The sequence below is a fragment of the Chaetodon auriga genome, chromosome 11 (genome assembly GCF_051107435.1).
Source record: "Chaetodon auriga isolate fChaAug3 chromosome 11, fChaAug3.hap1, whole genome shotgun sequence".
NCBI lineage: Eukaryota > Metazoa > Chordata > Actinopteri > Chaetodontiformes > Chaetodontidae > Chaetodon > Chaetodon auriga.
The window spans coordinates 10,795,845-10,819,124 of record NC_135084.1 but is presented as its reverse complement, the minus strand read 5'-3'; the positions used below and the strand labels follow the sequence as shown (position 1 = coordinate 10,819,124).

General features: G+C 40.7%; 2 protein-coding genes across 7 annotated transcripts; one reads left to right on the top strand and one right to left on the bottom strand.

Moving 5' to 3' along the window:
• Window positions 1–693: 693 nt before the first annotated feature.
• LOC143327891 (mechanosensitive cation channel TMEM63B-like) lies at window positions 694–21,099 on the bottom strand. 4 transcript variants are annotated; one of them, XM_076742493.1, is made up of 24 exons: window positions 20,767–20,898; window positions 14,279–14,500; window positions 13,909–13,988; window positions 12,190–12,231; window positions 10,918–11,008; window positions 10,765–10,802; window positions 10,491–10,633; window positions 9,136–9,187; window positions 8,842–8,950; window positions 8,671–8,741; window positions 8,024–8,104; window positions 7,775–7,898; window positions 7,084–7,217; window positions 6,816–6,953; window positions 6,313–6,466; window positions 6,002–6,108; window positions 5,765–5,851; window positions 5,583–5,648; window positions 5,147–5,309; window positions 4,724–4,829; window positions 4,396–4,563; window positions 4,144–4,259; window positions 3,976–4,047; window positions 694–3,811 (listed from the first exon to the last, which is right to left on the bottom strand). In XM_076742493.1, the coding sequence occupies exons 2-24, from the start codon at window positions 14,474–14,476 to the stop codon at window positions 3,632–3,634; spliced, it is 2,520 nt and encodes an 839-aa protein (XP_076598608.1). In that variant the 5' UTR covers window positions 14,477–14,500; window positions 20,767–20,898; the 3' UTR covers window positions 694–3,631. The 4 variants fall into 4 exon arrangements, with proteins under 4 accessions (XP_076598608.1, XP_076598609.1, XP_076598607.1 ...); XM_076742494.1 differs by having other exon boundaries at window positions 12,190–12,228; XM_076742492.1 differs by lacking the exon at window positions 12,190–12,231 and adding an exon at window positions 11,826–11,888.
• Window positions 21,100–21,215: 116 nt separating this feature from the next.
• On the top strand, window positions 21,216–23,265 carry mrpl14 (mitochondrial ribosomal protein L14). Of its 3 annotated transcripts, none has more exons than XM_076742562.1 (3): window positions 21,216–21,288; window positions 21,706–21,808; window positions 22,635–23,265. In XM_076742562.1, the coding sequence occupies exons 2-3, from the start codon at window positions 21,729–21,731 to the stop codon at window positions 22,999–23,001; spliced, it is 447 nt and encodes a 148-aa protein (XP_076598677.1). In that variant the 5' UTR covers window positions 21,216–21,288; window positions 21,706–21,728; the 3' UTR covers window positions 23,002–23,265. The 3 variants fall into 3 exon arrangements, with proteins under 3 accessions (XP_076598677.1, XP_076598676.1, XP_076598675.1); XM_076742561.1 differs by lacking the exon at window positions 21,216–21,288 and adding an exon at window positions 21,375–21,484; XM_076742560.1 differs by lacking the exon at window positions 21,216–21,288 and having other exon boundaries at window positions 21,603–21,808.
• Window positions 23,266–23,280: the final 15 nt, after the last annotated feature.

Sequence of the window (23,280 nt, the reverse complement as noted above, 5' to 3'; positions counted from 1 at the left end):
AATACAGAAAAAAATAACGTGTCGGGTTGAATTGTTTACAACCAGTAAACGTTAAATGTGTGTGTAAAATTCAAACCACATACTACTGAGAAATGTGAAGTATAACCCGGCGTGCTTACCAAATATGGTGGATTTATGAGTGTGCTGCTTCTAGAGATTATTCTCCCACAATGCAATGCACAAAGGCATGGAAGTATTGCTAACAGCTGCAAAAAAAAAAAAAAAAAAAGTTCCATTGGCATGGAAATCACAGTATGATTGCCATCTAATGTTGCATGATCATTTCCTGTCTGAAATGTTTAAGTATGTTGTTTGTTTTGCATACCATTGAACCAGTACACCTTGACAACTGGTACTTAGTGTATGCGGTACAGAATTAGTATGTGGACGAGTACGGTTATGGCCATTTCTTTAAGAAGTCACAAGTCAAAAGTGAGTCAAACTGACTCAGTAATGTCCATAACACAGCAACATCTATCAAAGATTGCTAATATTAGCAACCAAATGCTACTGGTCATACTGAACCAAGTACAGCTGTAGGAGCAAAACAGTGTTTTAAAATTGAAGAACAGTACATTTTATTGCTTATCAATTAAGCTTCTCATGTGAGAGGAAAAATGTGTTACTTCACTTTATAGTCACTTTAAGTGACTACAGCAGGGGATGAGTAGAGAAAGAAAACTGTCAACAAACTTGATTAAATACAGATTTATTGTTCAAAGAGCTGGGGGAAAGGACAGATATATATAGCATATATCTGTTGTACAGACGGCCCTTTGGAGAGAATAATAAAATGAGACGTCAAATGCTGAAATTTGCTACTGTTACTCTTCATATCTAGAAAAAAGTCAAACTAAAAAAAGTCAAAGCACACAAAAACACATTCTATCTGTGCAGTTTTGAGACGCAGAGACATTTTACTATCCTTTCTGAATACATTGTAGAAACAAGCTGAGAACTTCTGTTAGAGAGCGCTTGGCTGTTTACAAAAAAAACAATCCATTTATTTCCAGTCAGTCCTGCTTTCTGTACAGACATTATGAAGATAATTTGGAATATAATGATTCATCTTGGGGCTCGTAGACTTGGAATTAGCAAAAGACAACTGGAAACCATTGCAACCATCAGATTGACAAATATATATGTATACTCAATGAAATGCCATGACATGGGACTGGACACCAGTAAGTCTTGTTATCGTATAAAATGTACAATTTCTGCTTAGCTAGTGAACCGTACTTTTGAAGCTGTTTAAATACAGCCATCACACTGTTGCTTTAAGCCACTTTTATCTTACCAAAAGTTGTGGAATTAACCTACATTCAGCATTTAAGCACTGGAAGTTGTTTGACAAGAAGAGATTTTCAATTATCTCCCTCAGAGCTGGACAGTATATGTTATTTTGACAGGACACATTCAGAGATTTCAAGACATCTCGGAGGTATAAAAATGAAGAGGTATAAAATATAAAATCACCTTATCATGACTAGAAGAGCACCAGACTCAATGGTGTCAAACAACTTGTTAGTACCATAATAATATACCATACGAGGTTCTAATATACCCACCAACAAATTAAGGTTCATCACGCCCACAGAAGGTGTGCTCTTCTCCGTCAATCATATAAGTGAAAGTAAGATTAGTGCACATTTCCCACAGTGGTTCTCTGAGCAGCTGGACAATACAGGTTTCATATTATGGTCCAATAATAATTGGTCCACAGTGGCAGACTGTAGCGGTACTGTCAACAATCTTCTTTATGTTTAATGGGGAAGCTCATAGTGTTGTGTTGACTAAAGCAATGACAGAAACCAGAAGCTTGATGAATCCTGAGTAAAGTCATAACTGTGTGGGCACTGCGATTCACATTATCATTTGTTACTTGGAGCGTGTGTTGTTAAAGTATGTATTTTTGTCTTCATGATACCTGAAAAGAAGCTGCTTAATATGGCTAAGGCAGATCAGGGATATGATTGATTAGCATTTGATCTGCGTGGAGTTGTAGCACATTTCTATTGCTGTGGCAGAGGCCTCACAACGCTAGTAACTGGGTCTGCAAATGGGACAGCTGTGGGGCGATACTTATTACTTCATAACAATACAAGACGCAACATGATGAATATATCTTCCAATTTGTTTTCAATGGGGGGGCGGGGGCATAGTGGTATTCAGTTGCATAACGTTAAGCTTTGAAAATGAGTGACTATAAATGGGTCTGGGCCTCATCCCCGACAGCAAGTCTCTTGAGTGGCCTAGCCTAAGATATGTTATCACCAAAACTGTGCAATTGGAGCTAAACAATCTCCATGTCTGCAGTCCTGGCAAATGGGAAACTCTATCAATGCTCAATGACCACTGGAACTTAATACATGCTATCTATGATGAAAGTGAACATCGAAGAGGACCTGACAGAGGGCTGAGTGATGACATGTACTGGAGATGAGCTCATTCGTAGAACTATCAGTAGCCAACTAAACTGAATGCTATTTTTAAAGTGTCTAAAGACGTAAACACATGGACAAAAAGATAGACCTGAAAACAACAGATACAGAGAACCAGTCACAATGAGTATCATCTGAAACTGACCCAGAAACAGCCCAAAAAGGCCTTTCTCTCCATCCTCTGAGCAACACAAAAGGATCAGCAGGCTCCTGGCCTCCAGTCCTCCTTCAGCAGCTGTGCAAGGATGTCCCCCTACTGGGGGCAGCATCAGTAGCAGAAGTCCAAAAGCAAGTCCCAACACAGGCTCAGAGACTGATCATTATCAATGTAGTGTGCCAAAATACGAATGATCTTCTTCCACAGTTTAGGGGTGTATCAAGCTTGATAGCATTTCAAATTCAATGCCTACGAATAAATACATGTCAAAAACGGCTTTTTTTAACAAATCCACAGTATTGTAGCTGTACAGTGTGAAAGCATCCAGAACTGTTAGGAGCTCAGATTTTTATCTTTTTGTTTTTTTGAAAGGCTTTTATGGAATTGGAAGAACCGTTTAGAGACCATCACATCTGCACTGATCAAGCTATCAGGAGGAGGGGAAAACTCCTCGCTTGCTCTCCTCCCGAACCAGCTGCTTATTCAGGGAAGCATCTACAGTAGAGATGATTAGAGATACTGGCAAAGGATTACAGGAAACTCCCTCCACCCTTTGAACATGAAGGCATGCTGTACAACAGTACCTTAGTGAAACTCGAGCTTATAGGACAGGTCCTCTCTTTCAAGTGCAATAATGTTAAGGAAATACAGACAGAATTACTCCCCTAACAAGACAAGGCAAAATATTCTTCATTTGTGCATTAGTGTCTTTCTTTAAAGGGTCCATGTGCAGTGTTTTGGGGTCTGCCTCGGCTATATTTGGGCAGAAGGATGTTGCTGCCCTTGCAATGTCAGAGTAGATTCCCTCTGCAGGTACACAGACAGAAGACGTTGTTTGGTGAGACCCAGTGAAGGGTCCTTAAGCGACAATCCATTTAATCCTTAGTAGACAGTGTGCTTATGTTAGTGTAAAGTCCCTCCATGGAGGTTGAGATGCTTTGGAGAACTGTTGGTTCAGTTCCTGGTTTAATTCACATATTCAGTGCACTCCTCAAGTTAAACTTAGGGGATTTTTTTTCTGTTCCAGGCAGTATCAGTGCCGCACTTCATTATCAATGAGGCTGTCCTCACCAGACTGGAAGTCCTCATTCAGGCCATTTTCAACATTGATTATGTCCTCGTCCTGCGAGGACCCCTGGCCGTCGTCCTCGCCACTGCCTGAACCGGCCTCTTCTGAATTTGGGTCTTGAAGTACCTGAGCAATGTACATTTGCTGGAGGAGAGAAAATGAAAGAGAATGTTAAAGTGTGATCAGAATAAGTTCTCCTTAGATGGAGGTATTTATTTGACTCTTGCTCCATGGTCAGTGCATTCTATCCCTTTCCACTGTTGATATTGAGGCACACTATTATAAAATAAACATGATTGAATACATACTGCTGCCTTATTGGAGGCAGAAGTGCACACTGGACGCCCATTCTCCAACCCGTCTACATCCTGGGTGTCAATCTATGACAGAAAACATGTGTTTAACATGAGCAGCCGGTCTGAAATACAGAAATTTAGAAAACATGAATAATATAAAGACAAAGGTTGACTTGTTACCTTGTAATTATGGGCACTGAGATATTTAAAATGTCCAAAGCAGACATGAGAGAGGCAGATAATGATTGTGATGATCAAAACCACGAACGTGAACATGGATGTTGCGGCTGAAAACCCTGGGGGGAAAGAAAGTGGAGGGACACTTGTGTAACAGGTGCTTATACTTTCTAATGCTTCAGACCAGATACACTGTAATTAAATTTGGCCACATGTTAGGACATTAGTGGCCTGTAGATGGAGTCCTTATCTTACCGGAGCGAACAGTGGAAAAGAACAGAAGCCAGAAGAGACAGAGAATAGGAGCGGCCACCACTTGGTTGACAGCTCCAGAATGGATCTTCTTGTCCAGTTTGGATGGCAGATATGCATAATACATGTTGTATCTGTCTGCAAGGTGCTTCAGCAGCATGTACATCAGCCCTGCACAGGGAAGGGAGATAAAACAATTAGTGGAAATAATCCAATTAGGCCTGTTGATAAGCTTCTGCGTACAGAACAGATCCACTGAATGCTCCCTGCCCTCCGTGTGTTTATCCTGCAGTGTCTTGATGTGAAGCAGCAGCAACCCAACACAACTCACCAAAGGGGACAATGATTGGGCAGGTGATGCTGTAGGTCATAACCACGGTGAAGACACACATCATCCAGGCGTAAGCTGCCCCGAACTGGAACTCATAGGCTTGGTGCTGTGAGGAGACATTGACAGGATACTAAATAAAATACAAAACCTAAACATCCTAATTTCTGTGGAAGCTGATACACACACCCAGAAAAAAATATTTCCAACCTAAAATCAGAGCAGAGATTTCCATTCATTATGGATTTCACTACATTAAACTTGGCGTGTTCACAACAATGAAATCCCCATTCAGTTTTACAATAGATGTTCATGTAAGAGATAAAGCATACTCAGCTATTAATTAATTAATTAATTAAACCAAACCACTTTATGGGTCATGGGCCCATAAATGATTTCAACTTGGCAAGCAGGGGACACACTGACCCTCTTGACGTTCCTCCTCTCTGCTGCAGAGCGAGCCAGGCAGAGGCGGATCATGTACATAAGTAGACCAGGGATCCTTAGCAGGTCCATGGCGTTACCAATGAATGCAGACGCAATGACGTAGTTCACGAAGAAGGCTCCGTTGTCAGGAAGGAACACACACCTGAAGAGCAAAGCAAAAAGTATCACTGAAGACCACTGCAGAAGCCAGTTTCATTTTAAATTGATGCAGGTATATGAGACCTATTTGGGTTATTGCTAAATACTTAAATTAAGTTTCAAATGATTTTTCACAATACATTTGAACTTGTTTTGGTACCACAGAAACTGGACCGTTTTATGCTGTATATTTACAGCCCAAACATTTCACCCTGTTCTGCTTTGTTTTCAGTGCCACAGAGTTGAACCAAAACATCCATAAAATTATGTCACTTACTCAAATCTGACTTTAGCATCTGCCAAGAATCTTTTGTCAAAAAGCCAGCGGAAGAAAACATCCAAGCTGCAAAGACAAGGAAAGAAATGAATCAGCTCAAATACTTAGGCTGACAAATACAGTCAAACGTGTTGCTTTGGATTTCATTATGTTGTAGGGCAGAAATCAATGACTTCCTATACCTGCTGAGCCCGAGGGAGGGCAGCAACAAGACCATGAAGATCAAGAAAGTGTAGCATTTGTGCATTGTGGTCCTGTTCTCTCCTGACCTGTAAGGCCAAAGGAAATATTTACACATGTTAAAAGAACAGACAGAACACAATCAAGCAGTCGAAACCTTAAATGGGAATTAAGACACCATGACTCTGAATATGCTGAACTCGTGTATTTATTGAAGACAGTGGTGGTGTGAATCATACCGGGTCCAGTGGGCTTCGAAGAAGGCAGAGTAGTAGACAATGGTAGGAAGCAAGGCAGAGAAGGACCACAGGAGGAGGGTGGGGAAGAACTGGGTGATGATTGGATTCTGGAGGGCAGATCATGACATGAAAATGTGTGTCAAGAAATTGATAAGTGCATTCCTGTGCCTCTGCAACAGCATGCAGACTTGTGATGGCTTGGATTTAAACACTCAGTGTGGCAAAGACAAGGATGCTGAACTGTGGACTCCTTCCACAAAAGTCAGAAATGAAATTCGACAGAAAGCCGCTTTAAAATGTTCAAAACTCACATTTAGGTACTCCACTGGTTTGGTAACATTGAACTTATCCATGGTGGAGATGATGATGGCCGGGGTGGTGAGGAAGAAGAGGAGGAGGAACAGCACAATGTTGATGATGAAGCAGCGGATCCACCAGGAGAATCCTCCCACTGACAGATGCTCCCTGTGGGATAAAGGTTATGTAGCGGTTAGATTGACACTGGGTGAAGACCTGCAGTTATGGACACAGCTGGCCAGTAAACTGATACTGCAGCTCAAAAACCAGTTTGTCATCTGGAGGACAAAGTCTCTTCAAAGTGGACTGAAGTCTAATTATTCCTCAGTGTGATATTAAGAGCTGTACGAATCAAAAAGTTTGTAGAATTCCCTTTGCATATTTGTGATTAAGTACTTCTGTTCTCCCCAAATGCAACCATCCTTTTCAGCTGGTGCAGTTATGTAATGTATAAAAAAAATACACGTACGTTCAGCCGAGTCTGCAGACAGAATACGTGACCTGAATGAGTTCTTACCAGTAGACGTTTTGTGGATCAGGGGCATAGCTGACAGTCCAGTTGTGTGTGTGGAGCTTGGCGCTGAATTGAGAGCTCTTTGGCTCCCGACGACACTGACAGCCCTGACACTTGCAAGCATTAAAGTCTTTCAGGATTCTGAAAAGAAACATCCACCCAAACAAAGAACAGAAATTACAGCGGGTCAAGAGCTTAATAATCAATATAATTCAAAAACCGGTGTCACAGATTGTCATTCCCAAATGTTACCAAATGTAGAGCTACTTACATGGCGGTTATGGACTCGTTTTGGAAGGTAACAAAGGCCATTCCTAAGGGCTTCCTGTTAACCTTTTCTCTCTCCTTCCTGTAGTCATCTTTTAGTTGGGCCTCTAGCTTGGTGTAGTAGCTCACAGCCTCTTCCTGAGAGGGACATGGACGTGAAGATTTTCACAGTGTAATCTTAAATATCATTTCTTTTTACCTATCGGATTTTAACATCTTGGGACCCATGTAATGAACGTCCTTTGCAGATCCATGATAATAAATGAAATAAAAACAATACTGCTAGAAAAAGAGCACTGTGCTTCAGTTGACACATAAGATGGTTATGTCCGATGTGGTTTTATCAAAAGGAATCACTACGCTGCTAGTCATTATCATGTCATCTGTTTTCTTTAACAATCCGAACATTTAGCATGTGTCACATGATTTCAGAGCATTACGTCTAAAGCAAAAATACAGGCTACAATATAGAAATTATGTTTAGATGTGGTTTACTAATAATGTGAAAATACATGGTTTGGTGGCTCCTCTTTGAGCAGGTACTGGCATGCTACGCTGCTAACAGGTTTTTTGCTTTTTAGCCCTGCTTCTCTACATGAATCTATAAGTGGACTCTAAAATCTGAGAGATGCCTTCTTTATCTTCCACCTTTACGCTGTTAGTATCAGCTTGTAAACAAATTTCACAAGTCTGACCTGCTCACAGCCTTTGATGACACAACAGCAAAGGTGTCCACAGGGTTTTGGATTGATCATGGTGGTAATATGCTCCTTGGCCTGCAAGTCAACAAAGAATTTCTTGCTGCGCTCCGTCTTCTTCCTGTATGGAAAACATCAGCTGTGTCAGTCTGAAGATCAGGTCCTGGAGCCAATGAGACACTTAACAAGTACACCCCAAAACGCTATGAATGGGCAAACACACACTTGTAGCTAAAACACTGTTACCTCTCAGAGTTCAGATACATCAGCCTAGCCACATTGTAACAGATACGAGCTTCCAGTACGACACAGTTTTCATATGCCAGCCTGTGAGAGAGAAAGTCAAAGACCGAGTAAGTTAGAAAAACACAAATGCAGACACACAACAGTACTTACACATTCTTCACAACAGCAAGGTGTATTTACAGTAGATGACATTCAGTATCTCTACCACATTATAAGAGGTAAGTCCCAAAAAGGGTAAGAATGCAACAGCCACAAACAGTAAAATGCTGTCATCATTTTCTTTTTTGAGTGTGTGTGTGTAGTCGAGCATGGAGTCTTTTTTTTTTTGCAGTTGAAGAGCTCGGCTGAGCAAGAATTTAGCCACCCCACCCCCCCTCAGTGTTAGACCTTCTTGACACATGATTCACATGATCCTGCTCATCTGGCTTCTATTATGGACAATTACACATATAGGCCTGTCATTGTTCCCAGCCGTATGAGCCGGGATAACATAAATGCTTTTAACGGGGAAAGGTATGACTCTCATACATCTTAATACAGTTACTGCACAACTTGGTGCCATGTGGACAGAGCAGTGCACCATTTTAATAAGCAGGCAGACTGAAGCATTGTGAACAAAGATACCAGTGATCATGAAGAGTGCTTACTCAAAGTGTTGCTTGATCTCAGACTCCTCTGCGTATTTGGAGATTCCATTGACAAATAAAGTGCGTTTCACCTGCAAATGAAGGCAGGGAAGTAATTGGCAACTAAATTCAGACCAATGTGTGCACAAAGATTGTGTAAAACAGCTGTTTTTTTGAAACCATGTCACCCACCAGGTCGTCCTCCTTGTAGTGCATCTTGGAGGTGTGCCGTCTCATGCTGTACACTGTCAGTAACAGGTAGAGGAATGCAAAGGTGGTGTGCAGCCACAGTAGTGTATTACTGGGGAAATAAAGGTAAAAGGGATTTAGTGGCAGCATTAGAAAGTGACGACTCATAAGGCTTCAAAGTATGCTGTGAGTGTGTGTGTGTGTGTGTGTGTGTGTGTGTGTGTGTGTGTACACACACACACATATATATATATATATATATATAAGTGGCAAAGTGGCAGTATAACAGTTACTCACTCTGTATCCAAATTTGCTATAGTGGTTCGCCCAAAACTATAGGCATTGTTTTCTGAAGAAAAAATAAAAGAAACAAGGCAATTACTAGACAGTCAGCAGGAGTCCTGTCCACTTGAGGCTCACTTGACAAATGGAAGTGGACGTGGACAAAATAGTCCAGTTTTTGTCCTTGTTCCAAAAAATGACAATGTTCATTCTTAGCTGTTTACATGGCCAATGACAATGAATATTCCACTAGTATTCTCATTTACATACAGCTGGGCAGACTCCGATTATCGTGATGACACAAGTTGTACAGCTATGCTCTGCCGAGGAGTTTCCCTCCTTTTCAAACGAGTCACGTTGCTCCCATGGTGTACCCTCACTGTCACCCTTCTGTAGGTTTGCAGAACTGTGTTCTTCAAGCTGTTCTTGTTACAAGAACAGACTCCAGCACATAGATCTTATGTAGTTATGTTTGAATGAAATGTGCTTTGCAATGATAAAATTTCTGCATCTGAGAATGAATCTATTGGCTTTGGCGAGAGCAATATGACAGCCGTTTCTGATTAAACAAAAACGTCTGTTTCCGTATGAATCATTTCCATAACATTTTCAGATACTTGCCAGTGGCAAAAGCAAACACTTTTAGTGGATGTACATTGACGGTCCGCAAACACCTGGAGGGATTACAGTAGTGGCTGCCGGCTGCCAGCAGCACTCTCGTTCAGTACTGACAAAATGAAAAAAATTGCTGTCTCCAGACACAAAAACATGGGAAAATAGGGTCCATAGGGAATATGGGAATAGGGAAACCAAGTGAAAGGAGTAAATCATTTAACAGCATGGTAGAGGAAATTATTTTATTTGTTTATTTTGCAATTTATAGGTATGTAAATCTTTTAAAAGACCTTTAAGTTGAAGTAACAGAGAAGCAGTATGTCTTAAGTTGTACTGGCTTTCCCTCTTTTGGACATAATGTGCAAAAATAAATATTCAAATGTGATTTTCTTAGAAGGAATATTTAAATGTCATTTTTGGTCTAGTGTGTGCAAACTGTGGCAAAAACACAAATTGAGCATATATGTCCAACAAGTGCTCCTAAAACCAGAGTAATACTGGCATATCCCATATGTCTCAAATGTTACATTCGGAATAAGACCTCATTCAGAACATCCATATGGAACTTGCTGTTTACATGACCTGTATCAAATTCAGAATGTCATTTTCTGAATAATAGTGGAGTATTCGTCTATGTGTAAACACATTGTCAAATTTCTCAAAATCCAAGTATAATTCAACATATTTACTTAAGAGAAAAACAAACCAGCAAAAATATGCACCAGTGCAGCCTCACCTAGGTCCAATCCACTCACCAAGTAGGTTTCCCGAGAAGTTAACAGGCAAGATGATGCCCACAGAAAGTACGCCCACCACTACCAGCAGGCCAATGATGTGGCGCTGAAAGGACAAGTAATGCACTGCATCCTCGCCACACTTCTCCCTTATTTCTTCATCCCTGCAGAGAGCAAACCAACAAAGTCAACTACTTCAGACCAATTAACAGAGAAAGAGAAAAATCTATATCCAGTCTAATCAGTGTTCCACCAATTCTTCTCATGTTCAGTGTGCTGAGAGTAGGTGACTCACTTGATGCGGAAGATGGCAGTTAGCCAGGAGCAGAAGCCCTAGAAAAGAACAGCGCAGAGAACTGACGGTGCTGTACCAGCTGTGACATGCAACATGCAGTGTATCCTAGATGACTCACTATATTCTATCCTGTAAGAACAATGGCATGCTTACTGTGTCTCTCTGATCAATGTCCACAGAGCTGGAAACTGAGGTGAGGCGCTCATAGCGCTCTGGTGTCTCTGATGTCATGGCAGAGGCCACACTGTATGCAAAAAAAAACACAACACATAGTATTTGCACGATGTTACACAACTACCTCAACATCACCACATACCATAAGGACATGTTAGTTGTTTATATCTCAGGACAGTGGGATTATCATCATTACGGAGACACTGACAATATAAAGGATGCATGCATGCACGCACTGAAATGGGCTGAAGAGATTCACACCTGTTCATCTTGTGGGGACTGACACACCTAACAAGATCTGGGTTGGTAAACCAGTCAACCACAGGAACAATCTCTGCAGCCACATTTCATGTGGCATCGCGAGTAAAGAGCCTACTGTACACAGGTTGAGTACACCATCACTGTCGGAGGAAAGGTTGTGATAAAAAGTTAAAAGGGAAGGCTCTACAGAGAAGAACATTCACAGAGGAAACAACAAAAACCCAGCGATCATCACATTTATGGAATCTGTCCAGCAGAGCCACTGGTTCTCCTGGAGAAACATTACATATCATTCATATACTGTGCACAACTTGAACTTCCCAGTGAGGTCATTCCAGGTCAATTTATACATAACTGGAAAATATGAAGAGGAGCCAGGCTCTGCTGGAATTCCAACACTGGTTCGGTGTTGACTATTACATGAAAGGATGACATCAGACAGGGCTCTAAAAGATTTCTAATGGCACGTGGAGAGGGCCTGTGGCTGTAATCCACTGTCAGTCCTCCTCTAGCACATTCCTGTGAGAAGCTGGAATGGCTCCTCTCAGCTCTAGTAGACAGGATATGTAGTAGGTGCACCATGTTAGGGCCTGTCTATGAACAACAACAGATCAGGGAAGCATTACCTCTCCCTGTAAGCATCCTGTCTGTGCAGCTCATGCGGTGCGCTCACACAGAAGAAGTCCACGCTTCATAAAGAGGTCAATACACAGATTAGCACACACAGATCTGATTAGGACAGTGAGAGAGGACAGGGACACCCAACAGCAGAAATACAAGAGTGACAAGGAGAGGGACAATAATTAGGAGCCTGGCACTGGGACACCCCTGGAGGAGGACGGAAAAAAACCCTTAAACCTTCAAGAGTGAAAAACAGGCTGAAGCCCACAGCGGCCTGGGCAGAGTAGACAAGAGTTATGAGTTAGCTTAACTACAGAGAGGGGAAAGGAGAGAAGGGCAGTGAGTCTACGATATGGAGAGAAAACGTACTATTCCCGATCATCCAGGCGACTGTACCGTTGATCCATTCTTCTGGTGAAAAGAGAAGCAAAACAAAGCCATTCAGCTTACTTAAGAGGAAATGGCCCTGTTGGCCACTAAGGGTGCTGGTTCAGAAAAAAAAACTGTGGAAGCATATTACACCACAGGCATACCAATGAAGGTTTCAGTTCATTCTGGTATACATTATCCAGCCATATAAATGCATTTACGGCCTTTGGTATAATAACCCTTTCATTTATTTTAGTTGGTCATGGTTTTTGCTGCTGGAACAACAGACATCATTTATACCCAGTTTGTGATGATTAAACGAGCTTCCTAGAAAGGTTACATTCACTTTTCAGATGTCACAAGAACATAAAAGACAGACACTGATCTCAAGTCAGCACGGTGTCATGAGACAACAAACTACATTTCCTGTCTGTTACAAAATTGTCCCATGCTGCCACCCCCCTCCCATCCTCCCACCATGCTGCAAACTCATTCTCTGCTCACATGCAGCTGCAAAAATAGTGAAGCTGCAACATTACACAAACACAGCAGGAGATGTAGGTGATGGAGCACTGTGCCATGTACTTTCCAGGGTTCACAGTCAAAGAGGTCTGCGGCGATGATCTGATCTCTCTCCCCCTCTTGCTTCTTCCTCAACTATTCTCATTATGTGATCAGTGTGTGCAGACATCAATCTCAATTTATCCCAATATATCTGACAGCATGTAATCATACTCTAATGGGGGAACTTCAGTCCATGGGGCTTAGATACAGACAGTGGTTTTAAAGTAGTCTGGAAAATGGATCTAAAGGGTTACTTAAATTAATAATCAATTGTTTCTCTATTCCAGGCTTATTCCAACAGCAGTCAAGCCTTTCTATCTCAAAGTGAACAAACCATACAAGTGACAACTGGTGGTAACGTTGAGTGCCTTATTGTGATTAAAACGGAAACTGCTGACACAGACTTCCTGTCTGGAGTACCATCCTCGGAAAACTAACACCACCCACAGACCAAGAGAACTAATTTTTTTTCCCTTGCCAAGTAGAATCCAGAGTGAATTGCCAAAAGGTGCCAAATACTGCTCAATTGTTTCTTTAATTAATTAATAAGTGTCAACAGCAATAATAGCTACTACGTTCTGAGGCAAGAACATAACACTAACAAGGCTGTCATAAACACCCTTTGGTGTACATTTTGTCCCTACTGACCACAGTACACTTTGTAACTATAGGCAAATCATGTCACTGCCACACTGGCTCTACAGCTGTCTAAACACTAGCAAGCCTTACAAACTTATTTCTCCTGTGACTGTGTGTAACCAGCCGAATATCACATGAGGACCAATTATCAAGTTGTCCAACTGTGTGTTTGTCAGCATTCTCTTGCGAGATAAATTCTTTTGCACTTTACAAGATTGCAAACTACCATGTAAGAGAGGGAGGAAAGTTTAAGTTAGCACAAATCACCAAACTCAGTGACAAAAATGTATTTAATTATAGGTTAGCAGTTGATTTTGGATGATGGCATCTACCAAGTATTAATTATTAATGCACTACTGTGTATTTAGCACTTGAGTCACATAGTAGTAGCATACTGGCTTTTTATTGTCATAGTTGATATAGAAGTGCATGGTGACCATAATGTTATTGCTTTGCATGACTCATAATTAGTCTTGTTGCTGAACCTTCCAGTTTGGACCAGTGTGTTTTAATTACCTGTCGGCGTCAGTCACCAGAGCCAGACGCCCATAGTCCCATGCTACTTTTCTCAAGAAGGAGAACACAACCAGCAGCCCCTAGAAGTACAAAATAAACACTGGCTGTCAACACCTCTAGTCCACATATTTACATTACAGAGAGCTACTGTACAACAGTTACATAACTGCTTGAAGGTATTTATCATTCAAAAAACACATTCCTGGAAGTATTTTACCTCAGTTCTGAGGGTTGTGATGAAAACACAAAAACTGAAGGGCTTGCACTGCATCAACATCAGGATATATTGTTGAAAGGTGCAAATGGTACTCATCAGGTACTCATCAGCTGTCGTACCTGGGCACTCAATTTGAGCGACAGAAAGACTCACCAAGAAGAACATAAAGTCAAGGGCGAGGACAGTAGGAACCCCACCGAACGGCAAGCCCTGGAGCACTGTACTGCGAATTCGCGCTGAGTAACAGTAGTCCCTGGAGGTGGCATTGGGCGGTAGCGTCGGGCAGCTCTCTGAATCGGAGCATCCTTGCACCCCCCAGATGGCCATTATTAATATCAACACTCTGTGCATCACTCACTGCAGCATGTTGACAACCTGTAAAGCGGAGACAAAGCGTATACAGATAATTACTATTGCATTTTAGCATCACTGGTCACACTGTCTGTGACTACCACAGACAACTTCTGAACAGTACCTTCCCCTTGTGCTTGAGACAGAAATGGAGAGAAGGTGGAAATAACTGGAAAACACACATCATATGACATTCTCCTGTAGCGGTGACAAAGCAGTTTCAATTTTCTGTCTGGTTCTACTGAGTTTGACATTTCTGTCTGGTCAATAGTCATATGTTGTTGCTTTTGAATACACGCAAGATTTAAACAATGTTTCAAACCTTTAAACACTTTCTGTTCCTTGTTTGTGACCCATGTATGTGCCATTGTGACACATGCTTCGACTTTTGCTCTGAATTCAAGAGAAATAACTGTAGTAAGAGAAAATCTATACTCTGAAAACCTAGACATGTTTCTAAGTTTAAGCCCAATATTCACTCTGGCTTTCTTCTGGGCCTGGAAAAACATATAGGTCTTTAGCTTGTATAATGCTCAACTTTCTTCAGCAGTCATCTTTCACTCAGCTTCCTTGAGCTTGTTTACACTGCTGTGTACAGTCGTGTACTGGTTTTGAACCATGCAGTCTAATGTATGGGTTAGAGGACCAAAACAATGTGCCATTTAACTTTCAATGGAGCTTTATGAGGCTATCAGCTTACTTGGTTAAGCCGCGTTTTCCTCATTTCGCTCATAGAGAATATCATCAGGAAAATAATTAGTGAAAGAGTGGCCCTTGTTATAGCCACTTTAAAATGGGAAATTCTAAATATAACCTACTCCAGAGCAGGTTAGGTGTGCCAGGTTAAGAAAGCCACCTTGGTGATGTTGAAAACTCGACTTTAGACCAACACACCTCACTAACTCATTAATCTCGCTTCATAATTCAACCCATAGGTCTTCCATTTCAGTAAGAGACAACAAGCAGTTGACTTAACAAGCCACCTGAAGCCTAATGGTGGAAAACATTGACAAAACACGAATAGAGTAGGTGTAATAAGCCCCATGAGAAATGCATCCAATAATAACATCCTCATCCCAACATTCAAGCAAGAGCTCCAATAATCTTAGCAGTAAACGCCCAACCTTAAGGATTCAGACTAGGTGTAAAAATACTCCAGACAGTCCTCCCTCCTGCTCCAGCACACAGCAAAAATCTGGTGTGATACACCAGACCCCCTTACACTAAGGTCCACATTCCTTAACTCAGACAGGGATGCTCTTGGCCAGCAAATTGACTTAAATGACTGTTAAAACTCCAGAGCAAATATGAGGGGCAGGGCAATACGATTGCTTAGATGAAACACAAGCCATTCAAACAATACCTGCAATCATCTGCTGACATATCAACATAAGCTTAGGAAATACTCAACATCCTATACAGTAGTCCTGAAGCTGCAAAATACGAGAAAGTTCCCATTGACTTAAGCGTGATATCGTCTCCATCCCCAAAATATCCTATCCTGATCTACAGGCTATCTCACTTCAAACGTTTCATATTTCACTCAGACTGAACAAAGGCCTAAGAGAGGGCGCGTAGGTGTTCTGGTGACTGCTGGCGAGTCTGTTTGCACAGTTACACTGCTATACTTGTGCCCTTCGACCCACTATTACCAGCAGCATTCACGACGCTGCTCATCTGCCCTAACACTAACTCATTTATCCGCTCCCTGGAATGCTGTGACATCACTGCAGAGGGACGCAGCCAGAGCTGAACAATAAGCCGATAGAGACCGCAGGGTTCAAATGGACCGGTCTCAACCCAAGGAGGACACAACATACCCCCCTGTGCCTTCAACAACACTGCTGCACATCCTGGACCCATTGCCACAGTTCAGACTGCTTAACATTCAACACCAACATCTTGAAAAGGACTTCAGCCCATTCAATAAAACAACTTATTAGAACACCTTATATATAGATATTACTTGTGGTACAGTAAGCCCACCTCATGGCTGTAATGTCTGTGTCATTAGAATACCATAACAGGTCAAGTACTGTGTATCTTCTTGAGTGACATGGTCAATCTTTAAAATGTGTACAGTATGTATCTATAAACACGAGGATTGAGGACTGGGGCTCTCAGCATCATGCAAGTTTTGTGTAATTTTGTTATGCAGTGAAATACTTATTTATTTTTTTTAAGTTGGTTTTGTTGTTGTTGTATATTACAGTTCATAATTTAAGAAATATGGCATCCAAGAGTTGAGTCAGCTGTTGAAAAGCATTGCACCTTAAGGCCTATGTTGCTGGAAGGTCAAACATAAACGACAATAAGAAGACAGAGATAAGTTTTTATGTAATTACACTCTCTCTACACTCTCCTAGTGTGCATGCTATTTTTGTAATGAATATTTAATCAGTCTTTGAGTCACGGCTCAGGTTTCCTTTGACTCTTTTAGTGTGGCACTGTCAGAGCACTTATTGTAAACAGAAGCCACTAATATTGAAATCCAAACTAAAATTTCTCATTGTCATTTGTGTTTGCTTTTAATTTATAGGGGTTGGGCACAATGACATAACCACCTGACAACACCTCCTATCTTTTCGAGGCTTTAATCAATTGGCAGTGTGGAACTGAGTCAGCAGCTGTTTGACTCAAATGTTGAGCGTTCCTGTTTTTTTTTTTTGTTTTTTTTTTAAGGTGACATTTCTTCCAGGATTGCATAATATTGTCTGGACCTGACATTTTGTGTACATATGATAGCATGCCCTAACATGTCCACAGGGACACGTATAATTCAAGCAACTCAGGGACTTCTGTTGTCTGTACAAAATGCTATTAAAAGTAAGAAGCATGAATTTGGACCAAGACTCCTCATAGCATTCAAGTACAATAAATGCAAAACATCTCAGCTGAAATGATGAATGACGTATTAATAAACTGCAGGATTTGCTAAAACGCAGTATTACCTTGATTCTGAATGGCAAACAAAGTTAAGTGCCTCTAGCTACAACCTAGATAGGAAATTTAGACAGAGTGATGTGAAATATTTATGAAATATGACTTGAGTGTAACAGCCAACATTGCAGACAGTTTAAGACTAATTTTGACTTTAGATTCATTTCAATGTCTGAAACAATTTTCAACAGCACTGTGTAATTACAGCATGACTCAGCAGCACAGAAACACTGTGCCACCTTTCCACCTGATGCTAGTTGCTATGGTACCATCAGTCTGCCACACATTCTCAAAATACAAATAAACATAAAGGGATGAAGGCAGTGGGGGAGAAAATCCCATGCTTGTCCATTTGAAACACAATCCAGAGTGAGTCTGCCGTTTGCTTTACAGCTCCAGCAGGCAAAACAAAATGGTTTGTCTAATTGTCTGGAACATTACATATGTTTGTTTTTGTAGTTAGACAAATAACATCAAGACAAAATGTCTACCACGACAAATGACATTAAAGTGACATACAACTGTGCCTCATTCACGTCCACGCAGGCATGCTACTAATACAGATTCAACCCTTTTTATTGCTAAGTGTACCTCCATCTTAATGTATTCAGGAACTGGACTCTGAAACTGCGCAACACTAATGCTTTCCATCTACAGTCAGCAACAGCACACATATTCATGACCTTGTGCATTCAAATCAACATTGTTTTCAGCGTGTGAGTCATTCCATTAATCTTCATTAGCTAAATATTTGAACAGGCTTTGTTCACTGCTTAAAAACAGAGGGTTATGAAGTCAGTTAGCAGCTGTTGAACTTGACATGCTCCATCTTGCTTTCCAAACTACATAAAACCCAATGTAACACTAGGTGCCAACATTAAGTTCAATTGATTTTGTTCATACTAGCCTATAATCCCAATAATGACGAAAACCAACCACTCCCTTAAAGTAGAATACTATAGTGTGCTACCTGCAGGAAAGATACAGGTAAACTTTAACAGATCCACCTCCACTAACATTTCTACTAAAATCTTCACTAATGCTTGCAGAAAAAAAACAAATCAACGTGGTAAAAGATATTTACAAGTGTTGATTCAAAACAATCGCCTCATAAATCCTTTTATAGACAGATCCCTCATTCCTTTCACAATACATATCATGGTCTCCATTATCACCATTTCAAGGGTTTGTGATAAAATTTTCAGCAATGTGAAAAGAAGAAACAAAGAATTAGCGGACGCCCTAGAAGGAAGGCGCCAACAACACCTGACCTCAAGTACTGAGACAATAATTACAAATCAAGCCGTACTTAGATGCCAAAGTATTAATATTGTATGCAATGATGAATCCATGATGAGCCCTGATCTGCTTGTCAATTCACAGGTGTGCTGATAGCTGATAATGCAGATTTGTACATATCAGTCTTGGTGGTAGTAGCCTGTAAATCATTGGCCACTGCTCAGAGCGTGAGCTTTGATTATCACAGATTGTGCTGTCAGAGTGTGGTTTCATAATCACGTCACTGCATATATCGAAAGTTGAGACCACACACCACCAGAAAAAATGACATGAGGATAAAAGTTACATGTTAGAGTTCAAATAACATCTATTTCCCTGCTGACACAGATGCATGAATGCGTACTCAGCATTTCTTAGATCAAAATGTTCAGCAATGGAGAGGAGAGAGCATTCGGACATTAACATCAGATGGACAACAAATCAAAGTTGATGCTATATGATAAAATACTGTTACACCCAATAAAACACAAGTGCACCTAGCTTCCCATTTGAAATTAGCAGCACAACACAGGGTCTTAATCAGTGTTGCATAAATGCAATGAATGATATCATAAAAGTATCGTAAAAGTAATCTTACTACTGTAACTGAGTTTGACCTTCAAAAGACTGAAGTGTGTGTTTCAACCAATCTAAATAGAAGCCTGAGCTCATTAAAATCTAAAAGACGGCAAACAGTTACAGTTATTCAATTGATTGATTTAGTGATTAATAAAGTAATAATACCAAAAATTGTGTGATTGCAGACATATGAATGTGAGTCTTAGTGTAATGTTCTGATTTCTATTATCATTATGAATTCAAGACTTTACAGACCAGTCAGACTAATAGGCAATTTTAAGGCATCACTTTGCATTCAGCTTGGGACGGGCATTCATCATCAACTCTCACATATTATAGATGCAATGATTAATTAATGCCACAAAAAATGGGATCCAATCAAAAACAGATGCTTTCAGCAAGGTAAAAACATGGTTCATTTAGGAAAAGCACAAGCACCCTCAGCATTCGGTAAGGAGTCAAGCCAGTGAGGCTCTTTGTTTTTTATCTTGTATGAAATCAGTATGACCAGAAGTACATCAGGCTGATTTTTACTGGAAGGCTTTCCATCAATATTCATTTGTCCCTGAACCACAGTATTGCTCATGAACACGATACTATGACTGCTTGCGGTCAGCTCTTCATTGTTTTATAGGTTATGCCAAAGGGAACACTTTCAATTGTCACAGTCAAGCTGTGACTAGTCATCAGACCATGACGAAGCCAATGTCAGTGCATCCAGCACAGTTAACTTGTTACTGTCAAGGGATTCTCCAAAGAACAGCATTGCTCAACTAACAGCATTAGATAGCTGAGCTATGTTAGGAATTACTGATCTCCCGCTGATTATCTGAAGTCATGTCAAAGTACTGACCTGAATCCTATAGTTAAATAAATAGGCAGACATTAAAACAGTTGCATTGTCTAATATCCCTTTAGGTTCATCACGTCCATGTACAATCTCCCAACAGCAGACAACTAAAAATTATGGAGGTCTAAAGAGTTTTCGAGATTATCTGACAAATATTCTGACATCTTGCTACCAATCTACATCAAGAAAAGCATCAAGAAAAACACAATGCTCAGTGGCTAAACAACAAACCAAACGCCGAAGTGCCTCATGAGAACCAACAGGCGAACCTGATCCAGCGTTAGGGCTTGTACTTCGAGTGTGGCAAATAATAAAATAATAATGAATGTGACAGCGACCTATCTTAAAACAATAGTAGAATCCTCACTGCTAACCCACTTTTGTTTAACAACGCTAACTTCCACCAATTATGGAAACTAGCTCGCATTACCATTGACCTGTTTCTGCAGCTCGTTAACGTTAAATCGGTTAGCCTAACGCGAATGATAACGGAGTGCGTTCACTCGTTTATTGTTCTGACAGTAACCATAAAGTTTATCAGAGAAGTAGCTAACGGCTAGCTACCGCGCATTGTATAGAACCAAACACGTTTATCGTGAAATCCCTATAAATATAGAGTTAATTGATAAGAAAAACAACTTACCTTGCTATTATACGCAGCACCGACAGAAACTAACACAATCAACGTAAGCTAACGTGGGCTAGCAACCGTAAATGTTGACGTTGGCTAACTTAGCCCCTCGATGTAGCGAATAACAGGTGGGGACTCTATAAACACTGTCGGATATTTCCCGCATCAAATTATACTCCGTTGCACTTCACAGCACAGAAGCTAACCAGATAGGGCTGGTCAGTCAAACGGTCTAGCTCTTGGTAATGATAGACAAGTCTAAGCTGCTATGGTTCTGTCTGTCAGCCAGTTGAACAACTAACGCCAACCTAACCAGTCCAACGGGACTCGAAGCCAGTCAGGTTTAGAGCGTGACGTGTATTGACGTAGATCATATAGAAGAACGACACGCCAAGTTCGCTAAATCTCTGCGGCGTCTTTGTTGTGTAGCTTCTACACTCTTCTATTTCTGTGCTGTCCTTGGCGCGTTTGTATGACGTAAAAAGTAACAAACAAGCTAGCTGTGGCCGGTAGCCACTTCTGCGGATTTTTAAGGTATTATAGCTTGAACTAGCACGACCGCTGACATTTAACACTAATTATCATCTCAAAGCGCATGTTATTTGGAGCAATGAATATGTGTTTCTTATATGCTGAAGCATGTCGTGTTTATCAAACAGCTTGGCTAAAGGCGGTTGGTCGCATGTTGTTGACGTTTATTTTTGACATTGGCATGGAGCGTGATAGAAGGGTAACGTTACCAAGAAAGACCTTTTAAACTCAAATTTTGGCTCTTTCTAATACAGTCATTCTTGTATTTGCGTTATTTATCGGGGTAGAGATAAACCAAAATGATTATGCTCTGTTTTAGGACTCGTTCGCCTGTCGTGTGATCATTAGCATATGCTAGCGATATCCTTAGCAAACACTTTAGCTTATTAGTTGCTAACCATGTGTAATTTCTCTTTCTAGCTGACACAGTATTCGCAGTAGTTATGGCTCTCCCCCTGCTTTCAAGATCCTTGACTGGGCTTTTCGTAGAGACATCGTCCATAATCCATCAGAGGACTTTTAGGTAAGATATTTTACTGTCAGTAAAAGTGTAGAGCCCAGTATTATGACCGTTAAAACTGGGCAAACGTGTGCTCTGGGTACTTTGTCTCATTTATTTGAAGTTATTAATCCAATTAAGATCAATAGAAGCTATTGAAGGGCGCAGTCATTAAAAATGAAGTGACATGCTTCAGTGTACCTTACTCATTTATTACAACCCCCCTCCACATGTTGTTTGTTTATGGTAATGTTTGACCTTCACTGGGTATAATCATGTAAGAGCGGAATTTTGACACTTGAAGGCTGTTTTCTCCGTGGTCACATTAAATCAGAGTTTATCATGTGGAGGTTCACCTTAAAACTAGAGCTAATAGTCTCTGCTGCTGTAATTACACAGCTTCATTCAGTGACATTATTAACCCAAATTTGCATTTATAATGTGCAGATGGCTACCTGTGTTTTTTATTGTAGAAATTTGTTAAAGGGAAAATTTGCCTTTGCAAAACATGTGATGTTGTCACCAGGTGACACCTTTCGTTGTGACTGTATGTAGTCATTGGTGCTTGGATTTGTATATTGATATTCAAATAGCAACTTTGGTGGCTTAAAACTTTGTTTGACATTTTCCTTCTATATGAATATGTCCCTTAACCCAAAACTAGGTTAGTTAATGCTCCTCAATGCCAGTGAAGTCACTACGGATGCTGTTGTAATTTTTAGGTTTTTTAGTTGACTTTTTGCTCTAAACTTTCCCACACAAAAGTAAATTTCTTGCATGACTGCTGACTCAGGGGTAGTGCCCCAACAGGACTCAGTTGAAGATGACCAATTTCCTTTTGTCTTGTCAGTGTGTCTACTGTTGCAGCAGCCATTCAAAAAATGACAAGAGTGCATGTAGTGGACAATAGCTCTCTTGGAAATACACCGTATCACCGTGCGCCAAGAGTGATCCATGTCTACACCAAGAACGGCATAGGAAAAGTTGGTGACAGAGTCTTGCTTGCCATCAAAGGACAGAAGAAGAAAGCAGTAATCGTCGGACACAAAATGCCAGGAGGACGCATGACTCCACGCTTTGATTCGAACAATGTTGTCCTGATTGAGGAAAATGGGAACCCTACAGGAACCAGGATCAAGGTCCCTTTACCAACACACCTACGCAAAATGGAGGGAGATTACTCTAAAGTTCTGGCAATTGCTCATTCATTTGTTTAATAACATCATCAAGTGTTATTTGAGATATATATACACACACATACTGTACATTTCACATCTGCTGGGCATGTATAAACATTTTATGTGTTTATGTTCTTGTCTTCAGTAAACCTTAAAAGGAACAAACCTCCTGTCACAATTATTGTCTCTATACAGCATTCCGTTGCCTCAGAATGTTTGTAATAGACTCAAGTGGTTGCCAACATGTTTGACATTTTACTGAGGCCTCTGTATGCTTACAATAAACATAACCTTCACCTCGAATGCGTATGTGGTGCA